The 22,500-nt window shown below is 43.6% G+C and overlaps 2 protein-coding genes across 2 annotated transcripts in view; one reads left to right on the plus strand and one right to left on the minus strand.

Annotated features, from left to right (window-relative positions):
- slc50a1 (solute carrier family 50 member 1) overlaps positions 1–5,926 on the plus strand; it is a 12,473-nt gene extending 6,547 nt beyond the window's left edge. The window contains exon 6 of the mRNA XM_062539136.1: positions 1,121–5,926. Within this exon, the coding sequence (XP_062395120.1) occupies positions 1,121–1,228 (108 nt within the window). The 3' untranslated portion in view covers positions 1,229–5,926. The remainder of the gene's footprint in view (positions 1–1,120) is intronic.
- Positions 5,927–18,043: 12,117 nt separating this feature from the next.
- trim46a (tripartite motif containing 46a) overlaps positions 18,044–22,500 on the minus strand; it is a 22,093-nt gene continuing 17,636 nt past the window's right edge. Inside the window, exon 12 of the mRNA XM_062539137.1 lies at positions 18,044–22,416. Within this exon, the coding sequence (XP_062395121.1) occupies positions 22,026–22,416 (391 nt within the window). The 3' untranslated portion in view covers positions 18,044–22,025. The remainder of the gene's footprint in view (positions 22,417–22,500) is intronic.

The following is a 22,500-nucleotide window of genomic DNA, read 5'->3' on the forward strand; positions in this document are numbered from 1 at the left end:
CGGGGGCTTTTCGCTGGAGTTGTTTTTCGTAATGCGGGTTGCCAGGTTACCCCATCATGCCCATGTAAGTGCTCCCGTAGTGCGTCAGCTCGAGATCAGATCTGGTCGCTCGCCCGTTTTTTTGGCCGCGCGCGGCGCGACAAGTGACAAAAGCGGTGAGTCTTATTCAGCGATCTAAATCAGGGACCCATATGTGAGAAGCGTTTTCATAACTGTCGGCTGCAACCAGCCTGTGCTGGCATGGTTCGGCCCAAATGTGAGATCTAACTGAACGAGAACGTGCGCGACAGGTGTGCAGGCGCAGTCATGAATATTCAGACCAGCCTGATCAGAGCGAGAACACGTGTACAGGATCGTGTTCTCTTGTGCTGCATGTTGCTGTTGGCTGTGGGGAGAGTACCATATTCTCCTGGGTCAATGTGGGAATGGATGTGGTTGTGCACACTGACAGGTATAATGCTTTCTGTATTTTTGATGTGCCGTCATCTTAAATCTGTCCTCTCCTGCACTGTTACTGTAGATCATATTTAATATGTCCCATCTGTACTGTTGAGATGTGTTCATCTTAAATCCGTCCCCTCCTGCGCTGTTAGAGGTGCTCCTATTTAATATGTCCCCTCTGCACTGTTGAGATGTGTTCATCTTAAATCTGTCCCCCCTGCTCTGTTAAAGCAACACTAAAGCACTTTTCCTCTGTCACATGCACGCTATTTATTTCTCCAGCCAGTAACGATCTCCACAGACAAGGTAGAGTAGGATTTTATGAAAGTATGATGTATTGCAACATCGAAGCACACAAAGTCGAATTTGTAGTTTTTTTCTGTCTTGTTCCATCGAACTACAGATCCGCTACCAGATCAAACAAACTTACATAGTGCGGTTAGAGCAGATATGAGGGCCACGAAGTGACTGCAGAAGTGCCGTTCACCCTGTCACGAGTTGATGAACCACTGAAATGATTTTGGGAACATTATTTTAAGGTGCAAAAAAACTGTATAGTGTTGCTCGAACTGTGCCAGTCTCAAATGTGCCCTCTGAGCTCAGTTAGATGTTAAATGGTTCCCCTCCCCTGCAGTCTAAGTTGTGCTCACCTCTAATCCTTCCCCTGTGTGCCCCGCAGGTCCCCAACACACCAGGCATCGTCACCAGCCTCATTCGCTTCTTCCTCTTCTGGAGTTTGGGATCGGGAAGTGAGGGCAAGCCCCCCTACAACCCTCTCTCCACATAGACGAAGTGCTGCACCCACCACCAAGTGCCTTCTTCCTGGAACTTTCTCCTATGTGCTCTTAGAAACAGCCTCCACTTCCCTGCTTCTCTTGAAGGTCTCTCCTTCTTCTGAGGCGACTACAGTTCAGTTTGTTTTACATGTATGGTTACCGATGTCAGACTCTCGTGGTATAGCTGAAAAGGGTTGAGCCGTGTAGGTTGGTCAAGTACAGTACATTATAGAAAAAGCCTGTTTGACTCTCAAAGAACGGCCCCCACCTCGGGCGAAAAGAAGTGATTGACTTCCGAAGCTCACGAGAGGGAGGGGAGCGGTTCTGTGTCCCAAATGGCCGCGGGACTTGTGGGACAAGCGTCTTAAGTCATCCCCACCTGCGAGGTTTCAGTTCATTGCACTTTAAAGTGAGGAATGACTCAACTTATCTGTTAAAGAATGCTGGTTTGTCCGGGGGTCATTTTCAGGTACCTGTCACTTATCCACTATTATGACCTCACACGTGTTTGCAATATGTAGTTCATGTAGTTTCCTTTGTCCCTTTCTCAATATTCTGTATGTTTAGAGAGTTTACTTGCCAAAATGTATTTTTCAATACAGTGTTTTGTTGTTTTTCAACTTAATATTCAGTCGATTCTATCAAATCCCCTTGCAAAACTTAAGAAAGACTGTATTACTGTACTTCATCGACACATGTGCATTTCCGCGCATCTACAAGAAAATTACAAGATATTTCTGAATGCCATTTTGAGGCCTTACAATTTCGGCCTTGACGATTTCTTTGTGAAATCACCTATGACCTGTTGACAATGCATAGCTCAGTAGTGGGCGTTCTTTTCTCTATACATTCCATTCCTTCCTACAGTCTTGTGTCACCCACATTCCCTCCACACAGACGGCTCTTTGTCTTGTTCGTGTGCTGGGGTGTGCGCTGGTATTGCTGTGGTGTTGCTGACGTTAGCATGTCATCTCTCCTACACTGCCATGTACATCAAGAGAGTACCCACCAGAGCCAGAGCTACCGGGGAGTCGGCCAGCTGCCCTCTAACCTCTATGTGACCTTTATCTGACCTTTGTGGGAAGGGGAAGAAGCTCTTTTTTATGCATAGGGGGGGTCGCTGTGCCCACCAAGCCACAGTTGTCTTTGACAAAGAGCCAGTGTACAGGGTGTCATTCCACATACGTGTGTGTGTGTGTGTGTGTGTGTGTGTGTGTGTGTGTGTGTGTGTGTGTGTGTGTGTGTGTGTGTGTGTGTGTGTGTGTGTGTGTGTGTGTGTGTGTGTGTGTGTGTGTGTGTGTGTGTGTGTGTGTGTGTGTGTGTGTGTGTGTGTGTGTGTGTGTGTGTGTGTGTGTGTGTGTGTGTGTGTGTGTGTGTGTGTGTGTGTGGACAGGTCTGGAGTTGAAACTGTGACCAGTTGTAGATGCTTTTGCGTCTTTGTTGTTTGCCTGTTTGTTTGTTTGTTGCTTGTTTGGAATGAAAACCTGAAGCATTGTTGGTCAAAGATTTTACACCTTCCCCTCTCCCTCAGTTTAGTGTGATCTTCAGCAACAGCTACTGTAGCCACTCTGCAGAGGAGGAGGACGTTGATGGTGAGGTGATGATGATCCCTCAGACATTTCTGTCCAAGGGCGTACTCCAGCCACTAATGGGGCTCTTCTGATAGGAGTTTTACCACTAAGAGTTGGCATATCTGGGAAGCTACTAAACCACATACTTAAGGCCCTTTCACACAAGATCACCACCATTATCAGACACAATATTTGCATGAGGATGGCCTCCATTGTCATGAAAAATACATTTCAGAGAGAATCTGAAATTATTTCATCCTGGACGTGTAAAGACTGATAAGAACGGAGAACACATGTATTTAATTAGCTCTGTGATTTTGTGTGAACATTTCATCAGACAAATTTGGACATGCTGTGAAATGGCCTTTGGGGGGGGGGTTGATAATTGACAGAAACTTCTATGAGTCCAGGGGTGTTAATATAAGGTCCATAGAGTCAGTTTAGTGTAGTGCCACTGCCGTTGTTGCTAAATGAAAGGGATTGTGTTTTTATAACTATAAATGACTATTATTCATGAGTGACTTCTCATTACACTGGCTGGTGACTCTTCTCAGTTGTGTAGACCAAAAGACTTTACTTCGGGACTTCACTCTAAATCCTGTGGTATGTTTGCCTTCGTCAGTTGGTCACTTTTGCACATGATGGCTCAGGGTCAACAATCGGAGGCTATCTGTTGTCTGTCTTTAGTCTGTTTTAATGGACTGTAGGTGAAGATGACTAGTGGCCTATATGGCGCTCGCCACACATTCTCATGAATACTTTCTAGAGGATTCCGGAGGGAGTGCTAGAATCTGATGCTGCTCTAGGCGATAACAGGGTTTTACTTCGGCTTCTTCTCCTTAATTAAAAAAAAAAGTAGGACTTCAGGTATCGCCTTGCCCCTTGGCAGCAGTTTCCGTCGCAATAGCCGTATGAGATAAGTGTCGGCTTTCCCACGTGAAAAGGACAGATTGTCCTCACTGGCTAGGGTGTGTAAGCTTTAACTGTTGTCTGCATGTGCGGTCCTCCTCTACATCAGATCCCAGTCCTGCATACGGTTTCCATTCAGCCCACTACACGGCCACAGTATTCTTTTCTGCTAACCTAAGCGTAGCTTGCTGCTTTTAACATTTTACAAACTTTAAATCATACGCTTAACGGTAGCTCTTACAAAACAATGTGTGAAATCTAAGATTCTAGGAAAATGGCAGAGGATCGTAAAGCAGACTGAATTTTGTGTGTTTTAATGATGTTTTACAGTATTTTGTGACTGTGTCAGTTCAAAAGTAATATGTTTGATATGCCAAGAAAGTGTCACTGTCTTGACTGCCCCTTGACTGTTGACATGTGAAAACAGTGTTTCTATGTTCCATTTTCTATGTTCAATTGTAGAACAGCTATAAGGGTACTGTATGCAAGGCGATTGACAAGACGCAGGGCAAAAGTAAAGTTGATTGCTTTAAGAAACACACACACACACACACACACACACACACACACACACACACACACACACACACTCAAACACACACTCAAACATCACTAACACACATACATACACACCACCACCACGTTCAAACCCCAGTACACACGGGGACCCGGGAGATTCCCCCATCTCACCCCATCTCTCTCTCTCTCCCACTCCTGTCAGTCTCTTCACGGTCCTAAACAAAAAGCCCCCAAAGACATATACAATACAATACAATATATGATATAAATGTGTCAGCCTCTGAATGGACTTGCAGAAATGGCATACTGTAAAATAGGCTCACCTCTCATGTATTTAGGCTACTTTCATGTCATTTTAATATCCAGCACAATGAGTTTGGTGTTTCATTCAATCATCCAGCGGGTGGCCCTCGACTTACTTTATTAGCCATCATGGCCCCCTATGGAAAGTAATGGTCCGCACCTGCTCTATACTGTATCTCTCTGCTCCAAGTGCGTTGAGACTCTTAGATACATCCCAATTTACATTGAGCTGTGTCGGACACATATGGGCACATGGATGTCTGTGTTGTTGGCTTAGTGAAATAACTAAACACTTTATAAGTATTTTTTACACATTTCAGACATACCTATCTATCTATCATACTGTATGTCTGAAATGTGTAAAAAATACTTTATAAAGTGTTTAGTTATTTGTAGTAATGATGTTCCTTGTTCTACAGTTAAGGGGTGTTCCCACAGTGGCTGAACAACAGCCAAGCCTGTTTCACATATTATGGCATGATGTGAGATTCAACAACAATGCACAACTGGCTTGTGGCAGTCGCAGACACGCTGCATATTTTACTGTGCGTACAACCCCCGACACAGGAAAAGTTGTGACGTTGTGAAAAAAATGCAAATAATGAACAGAATGTTATCATTTGCAAATCTTGTAAACCCATATATAGCTGCAAAAAGGACACAGACAACATATCAAATGTCAAACTATTTTCAACAGAATGTGAGATACAACACAATACACAAATTGTTGACAGCAGGTGCAAATACGCCACATGTTGTAGTACCCAGGATCTACCAAAGAACCAAAACAGAGGGAAAAACACACATCCCCTTCATGAGCAGTCCACGGGGGTTATCAGCAAGCATCAGTGTTTCATTGAATTAGGCCCACAACACCTCCAGAAGGCTTGACCGTGGTGTGTGTATGCCCCAGACTAAACCTGCGATACATTCATTGTGTGTTTGGACACATCACAAACAGAAACATGGTGGAGTCCCACTCCAGAAACACACAGCATCAGGACTTCACATATCTCTCTGAGTCCATTCATGTTCTAACATGGCCACAAAATAGTCTGAGCAACTCAGCCATAGCCATTGTGTTGCCTTTACAGCAGCCTCCTTTACAACCATTTGCAACTCCTTTACAGCCATTTTCAGTGAATGTCCTCCAAACCAAAATCAAAGTGTTGTGGTTGACGTTGCTCTAACGCCTCTAACGCCTATCTTCACTGGTATTTGTGTGTGCTTGCTGGCCTTATTCCCTTACTCCAATGTTCTGCAGATTCCTTCTAAAGGCTTCCTCCATTGCATCTTCAGAGGTGTAACTGTATGATGTGGTGTATTATATGGAGCTCTGTGCCATGTGCTAGGCTGTGTGAGGAGATATCTGTGGTCGAAACGATAATAAATTGTATATGCTATTCATTTTTGAGGTCTCCGTGTGAGTTATGTTTGCTAAGGGAGAGGGAGCGAGATGAAACGATAGTGTTGGATGATTTGTGTGTGAGAGAGAGAGTGTGTGTGTGTGTGTGTGTGTGTGTGAGTGAGTGAGTGTCCACTGCGCACACGCAACTTCTGAGCAAGTGCGTGTGTGAGAGCGGTGGGAACAGCCTTTGTGCTGTTTCTCAGTGCACCGCTGTGCCCGCATCACTTCCTGTGATCAGAAACCGAGCCTTTGGCCAGACACAACACAGAGACGCAGAGAGGGAGGGGTGGAGAGAGGGAGAGAGAGGGAGAGAGAGAGGGAGGGAGGGGTCTGTTCTGCTTATTGGGAAAAAAATCAGCCACAGGTGCAGCTGTCAGCTGTGACGTTGTTCAATCACTTTGCTCCAAAAACCAGACCCCCCCCCCCGCCACCTCCTGTCTATGTGATACAATCAGACAGCACTCACATGCTCCTACACATGCACACACACACACACTCACATGCTACAGCGCAATCCTGAGTGTATCCAGATGGGTCCAGACAGATGGAGAGATGGGTAAGAATTGGGTTTCCAAAGCACTGGACATCTGAGATGGGGTAGGACTACTAGGGGAAGGAAAGACTGGCCTTCTGTATGAAAAAAAGAAGGGGGGGGCGGTGGACAGGAAACGTAAGGAGCGCAAACGGGTGTTCCAGAGGAGTGGGTATAACAGAGAGCGCCATGGGTGGAGGGACTCATCTGTGGCGACATGGAGACTAGAGAATAAACACAGGCAGTCTCAGAGCTCAAGGGTGTGTGTGTGTGTGTGTGTGTGTGTGTGTGTGTGTGCGTGCGCGCGCATTTGTGTGTGTGTGTGTGTCTGTGTCTGTTTAATGGAGACCCCCTTAAAGTGGTGGGAAGGAGATGTCATTTGTGTTTGTGGGAGTGGGAGTGCTATGGTGTGTGTATATGTAAGTGTGTTTCTGTGGGTTTTTTTTTTTTGCTTGAGCATAGACAGAGAGGAAGAGAAGATGCGTGTTGTGATTGTGTTGTCCTGGAGAGGACAGGGGTGTGGTATTTCTGGCCTATGTTTAGGGAGAGAGAGTGTGTGTTTTGAGCTTGGGTGGGAGACAGGGTGTCACAATTACTTAACAAGGCAAGGGGATCCTTGATTTTACGTGTGTGTGTGTGTGTGTGTGTGTGTGTGTGTGTGTGTGTGTCTGAGAGAGGTCAGAGTGAATGTGTGTGAAAGAGTTGACTGTGTGTGTGGGATAGCACAGCATGGTGTGAGTGTGTGTATTTAATCAGTGCAACAATGGAGGCCAGCTCAAAAACAGGATCTCTCTGTTTCCTGAGACACAGATTCTGTCTGAGACACACACATACGCACACACACAAGTCTACCCTACACACTCTGAAGTTACCAGCTTCCATTGTTGCCATGATAACAGGGACACAACACACACACACACACACACACACACACACACACACACATACAGTCCTGTCTGAAAATCACACACACACATACACACCACGCCCACCATCTTGTGCATACATACAGTATACAGTATACTTAAAGACTTTAATAAATCTCTCAATTACAGGTAGAGGAACGCTAATCAGCCCTTACAGCTTAGGACCTACCATACGCAGCCTTTTTGCTGCAGGATCACAACACTAATTACATTAAATAAAAGTACATAGCAGCTGCAGCAAATACTCTCCCCACATTAATACACCTTTGCTAAATCCTTTATTATCAATTGCTTACAGAACAGTAACCTAAACTTACCTAAATTAGTGACAACCTAAATTAATCTATCTACCTTGAAGATGAAACATAATCATGCTGGTTTTGAAAATTTTTGCAACATCTAAGCCTTCTTACGCAAATGGATTGAGGTCAATAGACACCATACTACCATACTGCATAGGTTACCTTTGAATAGCTGTTCCTAATCAAATGTTGCATTATGTAGGTTTGTAATTGTACTTATACTTACTAAATGAAAAAGCCTATTTTTAGTTTGTTCATTCAGTATCCATGGACACTTTTATTCCGATTAGAAATGGAATAACTGAATAAAAAATCTCATATGAACATAGCCTGGCTAGCGCCACCACTCCTCATTCTCAATGAGAAGTGGTCTGGGAATCAAACTTTCATTTTCTCGTATTTGAAAAAATGCCTAGATCCGTTTATTGGGCGCCACGGATGTCTATCAAATGCGTCTGTGCATAGCTCATCATCGTCTTACTTTCCCCTTTGTTCTGTGATTGGTCCCCTATCTGAGGCAAAAATTAGGGTGGTTGTTTCCAGGCTGCCTTAGCAGCGTGAGTGAAATTGCGTGCAAGGCAGCATGGGAACACCCAGGCTAATATCAATACCTTAGTCGGCATAAAAATGCCAGATCCAACCAGAATTTTTATCGGAATGAATGAGGTGGTGTATTACATTCCTTTTCTGACTGAACAGCCATGTAGACCTATACGGACAATCGGATTGACAGCTGTACCTTCTCAAGGAAAGATTCTAAAGCGTTTGAGAGTACCTGATCAAAATATACCATACCCCATGTGTTCCATGCCCCATGCCACAAAATTTTTATTTGAGTTGAATCGGTATGAGAGAACTGTCCATGTAAATGTGGCTAATATAGCTCAACTCAACTCAACACGTTAATAACCTAACCTGTAATTAATTTATCTGCAACGTGATGTCTGCTTTACTGTTTTTTTTGTCTTTCTCCTCACCTCGTTCACACCTGGTTTACATCGTGCACCACTGCAAGAGTTTTTCCGGCCGCACCGGAGTACCTACTCCGGGCCCGAGGCAAGGACTTGATTCAGCCCTGTAGGAGTTCCCGGAATGTTGCGTTATAGGGCAGTTTGTCCAATGGAAATACAAAAAATAAAATAACCCTGGGTCCAGTTCCTGTAGTGGAAACTGGCCATATATGGCATATGGGGTAAAGAGAACTCAAAGGCAACTGTCTTATCAGCACACCTGATATGATGTAAATGTGACCATGTACTGTAACATGTTAAGTTCTTAATCCAAACCCCGACCTACATTTTGTAATGACATACTTATGTAAGGACATTGTACTTCAACTGATATTACCAAAACCATTTCTGTGAATAACTGAAAAATAAGTTCTGAATGTCATCTTCCTAATGTAGATAGCAGGCAATATCATATCATAAAAGCATATTTATAGTTGTATAGGGTATCTTAATCTACTCTTTTAATATTAATAAGAATGAAATCAACAATACTAATAATGATAAGAGAAAGAATGATAATGATAACAACAGCAACAACAACAACAACAGTCATTAATGATTAAGGAGACAGACAAACAAACTCTCCCTCTTTCACACTCACACACACACAAACATAATGCTGCAACAATAACAACAACAACCACAGCTATCTGAGTTAGGCTGTTGTTCCAGTCTAGCGTTGGTATGTGAAGGGGTGCTGATGCCTCACGTGCGGATTGGTGGAGAGGTGAGTGATTTAGGGGTCTCTCTCGCCCTCTCTTGCTCACTCACTCTTTCCTCTCGGGCTCAGGATCCTGCTAATGACAGGGTAGGATGGTTGATCAGGCGCCTGACCTGAAGGCCAGAAAATGCCAGCTGTGTGTGTGTGTGTGTGTGTGTGTGTGCGTGTGTGTGTGTGAGAGAGAGAGAGAGAGAGAGAGAGAGTAGTGCTGATCCTGACTGTGTTTGTAATTACATAGGTGTGTGTGTGTGTGTGTGTGTGTGTGTGTGTGTGTGTGTGTGTGTGTGTGTGTGTGTGTGTGTGTGTGTGTGTGTGTGTGTGTGTGTGTGTGTGTGTGTGTGTGTGTGTGTGTGTGTGTGTGTGTGTGTGTGTGTGGGTGTGTGTGGGTGGGTGGGTGGGTTGGTGAGTGTGTGGGATGGATGTCTAGTCAGCGTGTGGCGTCCGCCCCTGTCAGTAAACCCGAGAGGAACACACACCTGTGTGCTCCCCAGCTGTTGTTTTGAATGGAAGAAGAGCAGGAGGAGGAATGTGCTTCCCTCTTACTTTTTTTACACTCTGCCCTTGTCTGTTTCCATCTCATAGCGCCAAGCCTCTGTCTGTTTCTCTCTCTCTCTCTCTCTTGCTCTTTCTCTTTCTCTGTCTTTCTCTCTCTCACTCTTTCTCAGTCTTTCTCTCTCCCGGCGCGCGGTCTTGCTCTTTCTCTGCCTATCTCACTCTTTGTCTCCAGTCTTGCCGCCTGTCCTGTTTTCAGCAGGCCACATTAGTCAAAACAGACCCCCCCCCCCCTGGCCATCAGCTCACACACACACACACACACACACACACATACAGTGCATACACTTACATACACGTGCATACAGACAGACATCCTGACTTTGTGTAGCTATTTTCAGTCAAACTTCCTTACCACACACAAAAAAAAAATCCTTACAAAAGGAGAAGCTCCATAAAAGCTTCTTAGTATTCATGTACTGACACTCAAGGGCGAACAAACAATTGATTGAGTTTTTGTCCACACACACAAATACACTCGCACAAGCTATGTCATCTGCTGAGAGCCACTTACACACATAGCCAAGAGCATTCTGGGCAACAGGTGAGGTCAGTAGTGGCAGACTATAAAGAAGTCTGGGTGGGTTCTTTGGCATGTGGATCTCTCTCTTTCCCTCTCGCTCTCTCTCTCTCTCTCTCTGTGTGTGTGTGTGTGTGTGTGTGTGTGTGTGTACATGCAGTTGTCTCATGGAATTTATTGGCGAGGATGTGCAGAGTACAGATTTTGGGGTTACTATTTAGAGATTTACAATCTGCATTTTTCACTTTTTACTGTAACATCTGTCCACAGATACCCCCCATGGCTGTTCAGCAGTGTGTGTGTGTGTGTGTGTGTGTGTGTGTGTGTGTGTGTGTGTGTGTGAGACTGAGTGAGACAGTATTTCAGTCCCTATTTTGTCAATCACGTTCCATACTTGTACACACACGTGTTAAAGTGTTAACAAAACAAAACCTTTATTTTGTTTTAAATGCCTCAAATGGTATACATTTTGGAAAAAATGTCACAGATGGGTTATATTCCAGGTCTGATGTCAATATCTAGACTACATTTCACCGTTGACTCTGCAGGCTTAATCTTGATATCTTTACTTAGTTAACCAGATGTGATGTGGTCAACCAGAAGTTTGCACTCCTTCAGGTTCAGCCGCTCATCTCCATCCCCGTCTGCATACTTCAGGAACTCCATCACTACCTCATTGGCCTCACCCTGCACACAGAGAGAGAGAGAGAGAGAGAGAGAGAGAGAGAGAGAGAGAGAGAGAGAGAGAGAGAGAGAACAGTTTAATCCTTATGGACTGATTGGTCCATCTCAATAGTAAAAAAATAAATCTCCCAGTCATTAAGGCGACAGACAAACACACACACACACACACACACACACACACACACACACACACACACACACACACACACACACACACACACACACACACACGCACACATACCCGAACATAATGCTGGAACTTCTCGTTAATCATATCATAGACATCTATAATGCGCAGGAAGCCGCCATCTGAGTACTCAGCACACACTTGACCAGCGTCGACTGGAGGATCGACCACTAGAGGAACAACCATCACTGAGGAAGAGAGAGAGAGAGAGAGAAAGATAGAGATTAATTTTTTATTTGTTTCTTTTTATTATTATTATTATTATTATTATTATTATTATTATTATTATTATTTTTATTATTTATCTTTGTATTAAAATAGTAATCATTTCTTTCTGAGAGAGTTGTTTTACTCAAGTGTGTTAAGTCAACTGGAGTTCTAGAGATAGAGTCCAATACAATACATAGGTTTAGCCTCTAGAGGGAGTTTATGTGTGATTAGCTATAGGCTTCACAATAATGGGCCAATTTGTATAGCCTACGCGCATGCCTTGCACATGCAGTCTTTTCCTAGTCTATGCTATGACTTGTTTGGGGACTTTTGTTAGCTCTATGAATATGACTGTCTTCATCCAGGCTTCAATGTCCTGCTCTCAGAGAGCCTGCCCTGTACAGATTCACCTGTCGAGTCTGCTGTGAACACACACATGAATGAGGGTCTGGTGACTTGTAAACTCTTAAACCTCCAAACTGCAACTGTTTCTGTCCTTGCATTCCTGCCTGTCCCAGCACCCATTCCACCTGCATTTCCTGCACTTGCTCACACAATGGAGAAGAGGCGTCCATTTTGGAATCTCAGGCAGCTGAGCCTCTTCAAGATCAGCACATTCTACTCTGACTGCTGAGCATGGCACCAGTGTTATACACATTTGGCCTATTCCTTTCAGTGAGAATGTGAAGTACTACCACTTCACATTTAGATTACTATTAGATCCAGTACATTGCATGAAGTCTCACCTGAAGGGAAACTTGGTCACACACACAAACAAATGACATTTCTGCAATACTAATGTGGCATTGTCCAATTTCACAACTTCAGAATTTCTCCTTAAGATTCTAAGATGCTATTATCACTATGTTGTACATGTTGTCTTACAGATCACTATTTTTTATAATTATTCTTTCTCGGAGCATTGCTCAAGTACCCCAGTCCAGAGTCCTCTGATAACCATTTCTCCTTCAAATTCTTCCCTATTTTATCATTTGGAGTGGAGTTGATCCAATCTGTTGTGTGCTGATGAGTCCAAATGGTTAGACTTGCTCATCTGGACTCTTACCAGGACAGGTTGCCTTCTTCCAGTAAAGCATCTCAAACTGACCTTTCTCAAGATGGACTGCTGACAGCAGACTGAAAAGGCTCAACACTGCCACCCAGGGTCCGTATCCAGCCATCGCACACTTGTCTCGGTCAACTATTTTGTATAAAAACACACCTGCCCAAAACACAGCATGGTTATTAATACACGTAGTGTGTAATTAGCACGTGTAAGGTTTTTGGAGACCAAAGAAAAAAGAGCATGTCTGTGGCACCCTGCTACCTCTCACACCCGGAAATATTTGCTTCTTATTCCAGTCTCTATTTTTAGCTTTGACATTTCCACAATGTGCCTGTGTGTGTGTGTGTGTGTGTGTGTGTGTGTGTGTGTGTGTGTGTGTGTGTGTGTGTGTGTGTGTGTGTGTGTGTGTGTGTGTGTGTGTGTGTGTGTGTGTGTGTGTGTGTGTGAATGTGTGTGCGTGCCTTCCATGTCACTTATCAACTTGCCTGTGTTTGACACTTGTCACCAAGCTTTCAGAACCTCCAAGTGAGATGTAATTGTCTAAAATCCTGTTGCAAATCAGGTTTTGAGTTTGCCCCCTCCATACTAACATCATGTTCAACAGTTCTTGAAGGTATTTGCCATGTTTTTAAACAATGAAGCATTGAAAAATCATCCCACAAACTGAAAAAGACAAATTGCATAACTACAGCGGAGGACTTTATTCATGCTAGCATACCATTAAAGGGGAAGCCCAATGTTAAATGGGTGTTAGATACTGTATGTTAAGAAGGCCTATGACCATAAGTTAGTCATGGATGAGAGGTGACCCTCTCCAGACCCAAAGCATTCCCGAACTTAACCAGTTTTGTTAGCCTTGTAGATGGATTAAAGCAACATTAAAGAGTTTTCTGTACCTTAAAATAATGTTGGGTGTATACGCACTTCTGCATTCACTTCACGGCCCTCTACAAGCTACAGTATAACCACACTATCTAAGTTTATCAAATCGGGTAGCGGATCTATTGTAGCCTACGATGAAATGAGTCATAAGAAACTACAAATGTTACTTGCTTTGATGTCGCAATACATCATAATTTAATAAAATCATGCAACATACTCCACCTTGCAGCAGAGGAGAAGTGCTTTAGTGTTGCTTTAAAAGAAGCGATTTGTGTGCAATATGAGACATGCCCGGCTGCTAGCGCTGCACTATGGAAGAATTGGTAAAAACTGGCTAAGTTCGGAATGCTTCGCTTTGGGTCTGGATAGGGTCACCCCTTGTCCATGACTTAAGGTCATACTTAATACATCTAAAACCCAATTAACACTGGATTTCCCCTCTAAGTTTTCATAGTGTGTTACTGCCTTGATATGTAGATGCGCTAAAGTTTTCCTGGTAATCTGATCAGCATACAATAGTCAGACACTAGGCTTTTCACACAGAACATCACAGTGTTGAAGTAAAGGTGTTGCCACATCACATGTGGTAAATTCAACCCTGGCCTGTTTGCAGAAAGATTTCTCCACTTACAGTAACCAAACCAAAAATGACAACTAGCATGCGCATGAAACCTTTCCTTATCCACAGTACAAAGGGAAAGTGATCCGTGTCTTTCACACAAGAAAAGAAAGGAGTGGTCTACAGGGGAGTCAGATCAGAAAGGATTTGGGTTTAGTAAACAACAGGGCCAAACAGACTTTACAAAGACAAGATTGGAGCCGGATGTCTGAGGGAGGGCAGGAGGAGAGGGGGATGAAAAGGAGAGGGTGGGAATCCATCTGCTTCATATGCAGAGGTAAGGCAGGTATAAGGCACGGGGGAATTGAAGAGAGAGGGGGAGTGTAGTGTGTCTTACCTGGATCAGGTGGAAGGGATGTGCTGCTTTCTCTGCCAAAGTCAACAGGGCCAAAGAGAGAGATGAGCAAGAAGGAGGGTGTGATCATCTGACTTTCCCCCAACCAAAACAGGTCAGACAAAGACAGGAACACAGGGTGTGTCTTTGTGTGCGCGCACGTTTGTGAATGTGTGTAGTGTATTATGTATCTCTTATAATAGACTTACTTGCTTACAAATAATAACTAATTACCCTGCACCTGCTTATTAATTCAATCTTGAGCAAACATGTTGCCATTACTGTAAAGCTTCCTGCCAGCTGCAGCCATTCTTGTCTGTGCTGGCATTTTGTCCTGGTCTGTGATGCCTTACTTACGCTTATTGTGCCATGGGTAACACTGCTTGACTGACAATGTGTGTAATTTGTGTACTTTGTGCACTTTGTGTACTTTGTGTGTTCTTTGTGTGTACTTTGTGTGTACTTTGTGTGTACTTTGTGTGTGTGTGTGTGTACTTTGTGTGTGTGTGTGTGTGTGTGTGTGTGTGTGTGTGTGTGTGTGTGTGTGTGTGTGTGTGTGTGTGTGTGTGTGTGTGTGAATGTGTGTGCGTGCGTTCCATGTCACTTATCAACTTGCCTGTGTTTGACACTTGTCACCAAGCTTTCAGAACCTCCAAGTGAGATGTAATTGTCTAAAATCCTGTTGCAAATCAGGTTTTGAGTTTGCCCCCTCCATACTAACATCATGTTCAACAGTTCTTGAAGGTATTTGCCATGTTTTTAAACAATAAAGTGTGTGTGTCTGTGTGTGTGTACTTTGTGTACTTTGTGTACTTGTGTGTGTGTGTGTGTGTGTGTGTGTGTGTGTGTGTGTGTGTGTGTGTGTGTGTGTGTGTGTGTGTGTGTGTGTGTGTGTTTGTTGTTGGGACTGGTAACATTGCTGGGGAGTCCTGCTTGGCCATGGCCAACAGGAATTCCCCTGCAAAAAAAACAAAAGTAAAAAAATCTAATTGCTGGATAAATTGCTATTGAAAAAAGCAACAATATATATTCCTGGACTTTATCTCCGTATCATGAACTTGTCCAAGAGCACCCTATACGTGGACTGAGTCAACCAAGAGCTACCAGCCTCTTTCGCTGAAACATTTATATTTGTTTCATGTGTGTGTGTGTGTGTGTGTGTGTGTGTGTGTGTGTGTGTGTGTGTGTGTGTGTGTGTGTGTGTGTGTGTGCATCCATGCGATGTTGGGCAGATGGATCCAACCCTCTGTTTGGATCTGGCCACAAGTGATGTCCTCTCTGTGCTGCATGTAGATTGTATTGATGGTTGCCTGCAATCATCCCTTATTTTCATTTACCCGAGATGACATTCGAGGTCTGGGCATGATGGCCAAAAACACTTGGATAGAGAGAGCTACCTGAATGTGTGAAAATTACCTTGCTACAATGTAGCTTGTTGGTAAGTCTTTGTGCACCCATACATTATACAATGTGTGATGGAGTAGAATAGTTGCTAGTTAAATTATTACTAATAGTCATGAAACTACACCATCTAGTGGTGGATAAAGTGTGACATGGGATTCATGTTACATTTACCCAGACCTGTAGCCTGGCAAGCCTGGAGTTAACAGTTTTTCTCGATTGCTCTAACCTGCTTAATGAAACTGGGATCCACTTGGTCTACATTAACACCTTCTTAGCACAGCGGAAGTCATCTGTTGCAAATGTGTTCACACATTTCTATTGGGTTCTCACATTTTTCACTCCCTTTTGCAAAACATTTAACACAGATGTCATTCAAAGACCCAAAACTATTGTTTCCCTCTGTGCTAAACAAAAGGAAAACATCAGCTAACCTAGAGTATGTCATAAGAGTAGACCTTTCTATCTGGCCAGAGTTTATCCGCTGGGGTCCCCAAATAGTTTGGCCCAAGGGCACATTTGGATATCTGACTAAAGACGTTTTATTTTACTGCACCTCTCTAACAACATTGTGACAATATGATACCAAATGATCTTGATAATGATGCTAATAGCATTCCAGTTTAGAGCAAAAACAACGACAAAAGTACAGGAATGACCAACATGGAACTAAACATTTTAAAAATCTGAAAATATGTTTTCAATGCCAATGTAAGATGGTGGATGTGAAAACAACCCATAGGATTGTCATAGAGTGTTCAGTGTATATGGATACTGTTGAACAGTTTGCTATTCTGCAAACTTTCTATGATTCTTTCTATGATTCTGTGCTTCTTACCTTGTTAGTGTTGGAAGTTAAAGTTATTTAACAATGGAATGTATCACGTTTACACGTGTTTTCACAATTGTATTTATTCTTTAGCTTGCTTGACTTTTACACACACACACACCAGGCTGCTATCGAAGGGCACCATTACAATCAGCTGGAATTCTCTGGTTGTTCAAATAAAAGGTAGGCTAAGATAAATCCTTACACGCCTGCCGATTATATATTGATACCATTAAAAGAGAAGGATCAGTAATAACTTGTTCAGATCCACAACCATTTAAGCCATTACAAAAAAAGGAGCAATACACACAAAAAAAGGCTCTGCCGGTTAACATGTCAGGTTGAGAATTCTGGAAAGTTCCACAGGAGTGCTCCACGTCTGACATCGAGCACCGTGACCACACCGCACGTCAGCACTTCTGCCAACCTGAACTGGTACATGAGAACTGCAATGACGAGGGAGTGGAGTAGTTGGGCTGCCCAGTAGTTGATACTGAAGGGCACCAGCAAGATGAACATTAAGACACCTTTCAAAGGGTCGCTTTATTATCAGAAACTCTTTCAAAAAAAGAATACACAGCAAAGTACTCAGTGAAATGTGTATTATTGGATACAAGCCTGCGATATAGTGTCAGAATTTTGAATTTTGACTACAACTACCTACCTACTGTAAATATATCCCCCCTACTTGCAGTACATGTGTGTGCGTTTGTGTGTGCTGAACATTTTATGCAGCATTATTTGCTGTTCTATATTAGATCCTTATGGGTCATTCTAAGTCAAATCAACCTTCCACTTGGCCCCCTCACATTCTCCTTTTTCGCTGATATCTGTAAAAACACCATGTTTATGACCCTCTCAGAAGAACAGAGTGCAGTGCGAGCCAAATATTTCTTCAGATTAACAAATATATACGTAGACCATCATCATTTGACAGGTGTTGCATACTGAATGAACTGCTCAAGTCCAAAGTAGTTACTGAGATAAGCTAGTCTTAAGTTGGCAAAATGGCTTTAAAGGTATACTATGCAGGATTGGTGATTTCATCGCCGGTTTCGCTTTCACTTTTCATTTTCGCTCTTTTTATGCTTGCATATTTCTCTGCAGAGCTTCCCCTACAGCTTTAGCGTGTATATTTGACAAAACTCCTCAATCGGTCAGTCTGCCGTGCCTTTTCATGAGACTTTACATGACACTTCCTGGAGTAGAGCATGGGTGCGTGCCCGGTGTCTCCTGAAGTTGCAAGTGTGGTTTTACCGCTACAGACCACTAGAGCGGCCAAAAAAGACACCGTTCGACCGGTAATGACTCATTAAATCATATATAACAGTATGGAACGAATTGATTAACTGAAAAACGTTACATAGTATACCTTTAAAGGTACACTATGCACAATTGTTTACCTTAATTATAACCTTTATGATTAGCCTGGATGCCAGCCAAACTAGCCCCGCCCACAACATTTGAGGTCAGGAAGTTCAGTCTGGACTGGACTGGTCTGGAGTTGTGAAGCAACTGTGCCCAAACCAGAGCTGTTTGGACCAATCAAATTGGGCTTTGTAGCCTATGGACAGAGGAGCAACAGATGAGCGACAGGGCGTCGTCTGTTACATCATCTGAGCATGCTTCGGTTGATTTTGTTCGCAACAAAAACGCTGTGGCTGGAAGGTTCCAATTGAGTGCAGAGGCATTTTCCCTACTGTAGCCTATCAGTTGAAACATGCCCCTTATAATCACGTCCCAATGGAGCCGTATCAGACTCAAATTCTGACTAGAATTGGCAAGAATGACGATGCTACTTTACAAAGCCCATTTGATCGTAAACTAACTAATAGTTTGGATAATTGGGGTAGGTGTACTCCAAAGTAAAAGGCCATTTAAATGAATAAAGAAAATGTAAGTGGATTGGGCGGGAATTAGGATTTTCCAAAATGTGCTAATTTGACGTGGAATAACCCTTATAAACTCATTGTCATGAATAATACCTGCTACAAGAAAACAACAAGTGCTGTATTATGTTAGTGTGAATACAATATTTAGACAGTGTGTGTTCTCTTGTTTAAAAAAATACATTTAACAATATGGACAACATTCAACATGCAGACAGATAGACTGCCATTTTTTTTTTTTTTACTTCCCATTCCTTGAGATTGGGTACCGTTACCTCTCACATACAAATATTCACTTCTTCCATTCTGTTGTGGCAGTCTGATTGTGACAGCAGATCCAGTGTATCTATTTTGCTTCATCGCTTAATTTCATCTTACATTCAGAATTCAGACATTCTGGCAGTACTACATATCCCAGAATGCCTTGGGCCAGAGCAGTGCAGTGCAGGCATACACAAGAGGACTTGACACACTAATACAATTAATGCACCAACATACAGTACACCAACACAAACACGGAGGCCAAAACCAGAGCTGTGTGCAACTGAGTACAGTCTTTATTGCAAATGATCTAATAAACACTCAACTACTCTCACACTCACTCTCTCTTTCTCTCACACACACACACACACACACGCACACACACACACACACACACACACACACACACACACAATCTTACATATATGCACAGACACTCAAACCCATGCACACACACTGATGCAGGTTAACCTACACATACAGTCAGGTTAGCACAGAAACTCAAACATGCACGCACACAAACACACACACACCTGCATACAACTAGATTTGAGACTGACAGTTGCACAGCCTAAAGCAGCATCCTTTTTTCAAAGAATAATTATAACAGATCCTTTTGGAAAGCAATATGGGCTTTTGCAAAACCAAACAATGAATGAAGTGTCACATGAAGTCATAGCAAAAACATGGTAAGTGGGGACATCATTACAAAGGTCACACTAATTTAAAAATGTGCGTGTTAGGAGAAGGGTTGAAAACAGAGACTGTGTATGTATGTGTGTGAGAGAGTGTGTGTGTGTGTGTGTCTGTGATGTGAATCCGGATGCTTCCTGCTCATCTAGTTTTGGCCCAAACAGCAAAGAATACAGGCTAACAAGTCTGCCCACAACATACAGTACTGAACAGGACTGGAACCAACAGAAACTGCTCTGCAATGCTTTGCATGTAGGCCTACAGCTAATGAACACCAATTAGACCAGCCATTGTTCTGGAGAGGCCACCCTTCCTTCTACAGGCCCTACAATCCATCTGAAATTATATGAAATACTAAAGGGGACATCGTTTTCATCTTCCATCAATTCCACCTTTTTCAGTGCTTTTATGAATGAACTTGGGTATCTGGGATGGCTACCAATGCGTACTGTACAAACACAGATAACACAACCCAGCTGTTTTGTTCATGGGATTCCTAGGTCTAGAGACATGAGTCAGTGAGCCACTCGGATCCGCTGGCCAAAGTGACCCCGAGTCTAGCAGCTTGTTGGATTAAACCACCTCCATTTTATCTATCTGGGTGTCGACTCACGACTGAAGAACCAAAGTGCAAAAGTTTGCCTGAATCTCGTAAGCTCAAAACCGGTTCAAAACGTGTTGAAGTGAAGTCATCATGCAGGATGACTGTGCTTGTGAAATGACCGGCACAGGATCATGCCGCTCAGAACAGGGTTGTTCAGACAGTGGTGAAAACGTTTTTGACCAAAGTATGACAAGTATGAAGTGGCAGCACCCGTTCTACATTCAGGCCAAGTGCCCATGGGGGCTCGGCTCGCTTTGATTCCGATCTGCAGTCATTTCACAATCCCAACTCATCTCTCTTCTTCCAATCACTTCTTCGTCTTTCTCTACTGTCTGTATACGCAGAGACAAAAGCCTAAATATGTCAAATATACTTGAGAAAGAAATCTAAAAGTGTGGAAAGGGGGGGGGGGGGGCGAAATATGTACTCTTTAACTCTACCTAACTCTACTCTACTCTTTCATGGTCTTGCTTTGCCTATGGTCACCACAGAGCATCTTCTCTCATCCCTTCACTGCATCTTGCCAAATACTGAAGTATTTCTGCCTCCATTAGCTCTTTACTTTGTCTTTTTACTGAGTCTTGATTAGCTCGCTAAAGCTCGATTGGTGCTTCATCAACTGTAAGTCATTTCGGAAATGAAGGTGTTTGCCGAATGAATGAAGTGCAAATGACATTTCATGTGGTTCAGTGTATGCCTATATCCAGGGAGTTGACTAGCGAGCCTGTCTGCCAACCTCAACGGCTGCCTCAAACTCAGTGGAGGCTGGTGAGACTACGGCCTCTGAATTGAGTCGGTGAGGCCGTATACGAGAGAGAGGAGGTGTAGGGGTGCCTGTGGCATCGCAGGGAAGGAGAGAGCTGTGGAAGTGGAGGGGTTGCTGTTGGCGTTTGATAAGCTCTTATGAGGCTTCGCCATGATTCACTGGACTGGTGGAAAATCTGTGCAAAAGGGACATACTTTGTTGACCGGTGCCAAACCTGCAAACATCACTGCTATCCAGACTATGACACACTGCCACAACTTATCCTGCTGGTGAAGAAAAATGTGTGTGTGTGTGTGTGTGTGTGTGTGGACACACACACATACACACACAGATACAAACACATATTCCATTGCCCTTGACATTGCTGGGAATAAGCTTTTAGTCAGAGAATTCAAACTTCCAAGTGCTATACATGCAGACAGCAACTGATTTTACAAACAATGTTATGATACTTCGAACTACTACAGCAAGATATCAGTCACACATCACACACACACGCACACACACACACACAGAGAAGATGACAACATATTATGGATGTGCCGGTGGGTACATTCCAAGGGATAAAACATTCCAAAAGGTCACCAGATCAAATCTTGACCTTTCAAAACCTATCCACAGATCCTAAAACCTGTCCATCTAACTTGTCTAACAGCTTTGAAGAATCATTATTTTTCGGTAGATCACTGCAAATCACAGGCTCACGCATTCAGTGCCCTATTGTTGTCATACTGGAGTTAGAGAAGGCGTTGAGGTACAGAACTTTAGTCACATTCAGGATGTCCAGACATGCATGCATTTGTTGATAGTTTGGAGCATATTTTTTTTTACAGCTTACAATTTCGGAACTTCCTGTGAGCAGATGACGTCAACACGAGAGAATGATTTGCCGAGATCCACCATTAGCAGAAATGCAAAGACAGTATACTGTTAAAAAATTTGGTTAGTTCTGAATGTTTACACAAACCTTAATACAAAGCATCCCTGGTAAGCAAAATAAATAGAAAATAAATCAATAAATTCATGGACGGTATAAGAAGAGTAATTCAAAGGTGCTTAACACTAGGAACCATCCTGACATCCGATTGGTTGGACATGCGACCCGTCATGTCAGTTGCAGAGATTGGTGGCACGTGTTTGGATGGTCACTCTCCTGGGCGGGGTCTGCTCGATGCTGCGATTGGCTATCAGCTCCTGCAGCTGCAGCGCCCCTCCACCAATGAAACAGAAGGCTGGGCAGACGGGGGCGGAGCAGTCCACTGGCCCCTCCCACAGCATGCGCAGGGAGTGGGCGTCGTAGAAGGTGACGCGGCCCTTGTCGAAGTCCAGACACACCCCGAGGCGCGGGGGCAGAGGGGCGGTCAGGGGGTTGCCAGAGGGGTGAGTTACCCCCTGGTGGGGCAGAAGGATCTTGCCCATGCCCATGGTGAGGAAGCAGAACGGAGGGGGGCTGTCCTGGGCATCTTCTGCCCCACTGTCATGACCACTATCTGGGTCATATCTACAGGGAGGGAGAGAGAGAGAGAAAGAGAGAGAGAGAGAGGGAGAGAGAGAGAGAGGGAGGAAGGGAGGGAGAGAGGGAGAG

Source organism: Sardina pilchardus, chromosome 6 (genome assembly GCF_963854185.1).
Source record: "Sardina pilchardus chromosome 6, fSarPil1.1, whole genome shotgun sequence".
Taxonomy (NCBI): Eukaryota; Metazoa; Chordata; class Actinopteri; order Clupeiformes; family Clupeidae; genus Sardina; species Sardina pilchardus.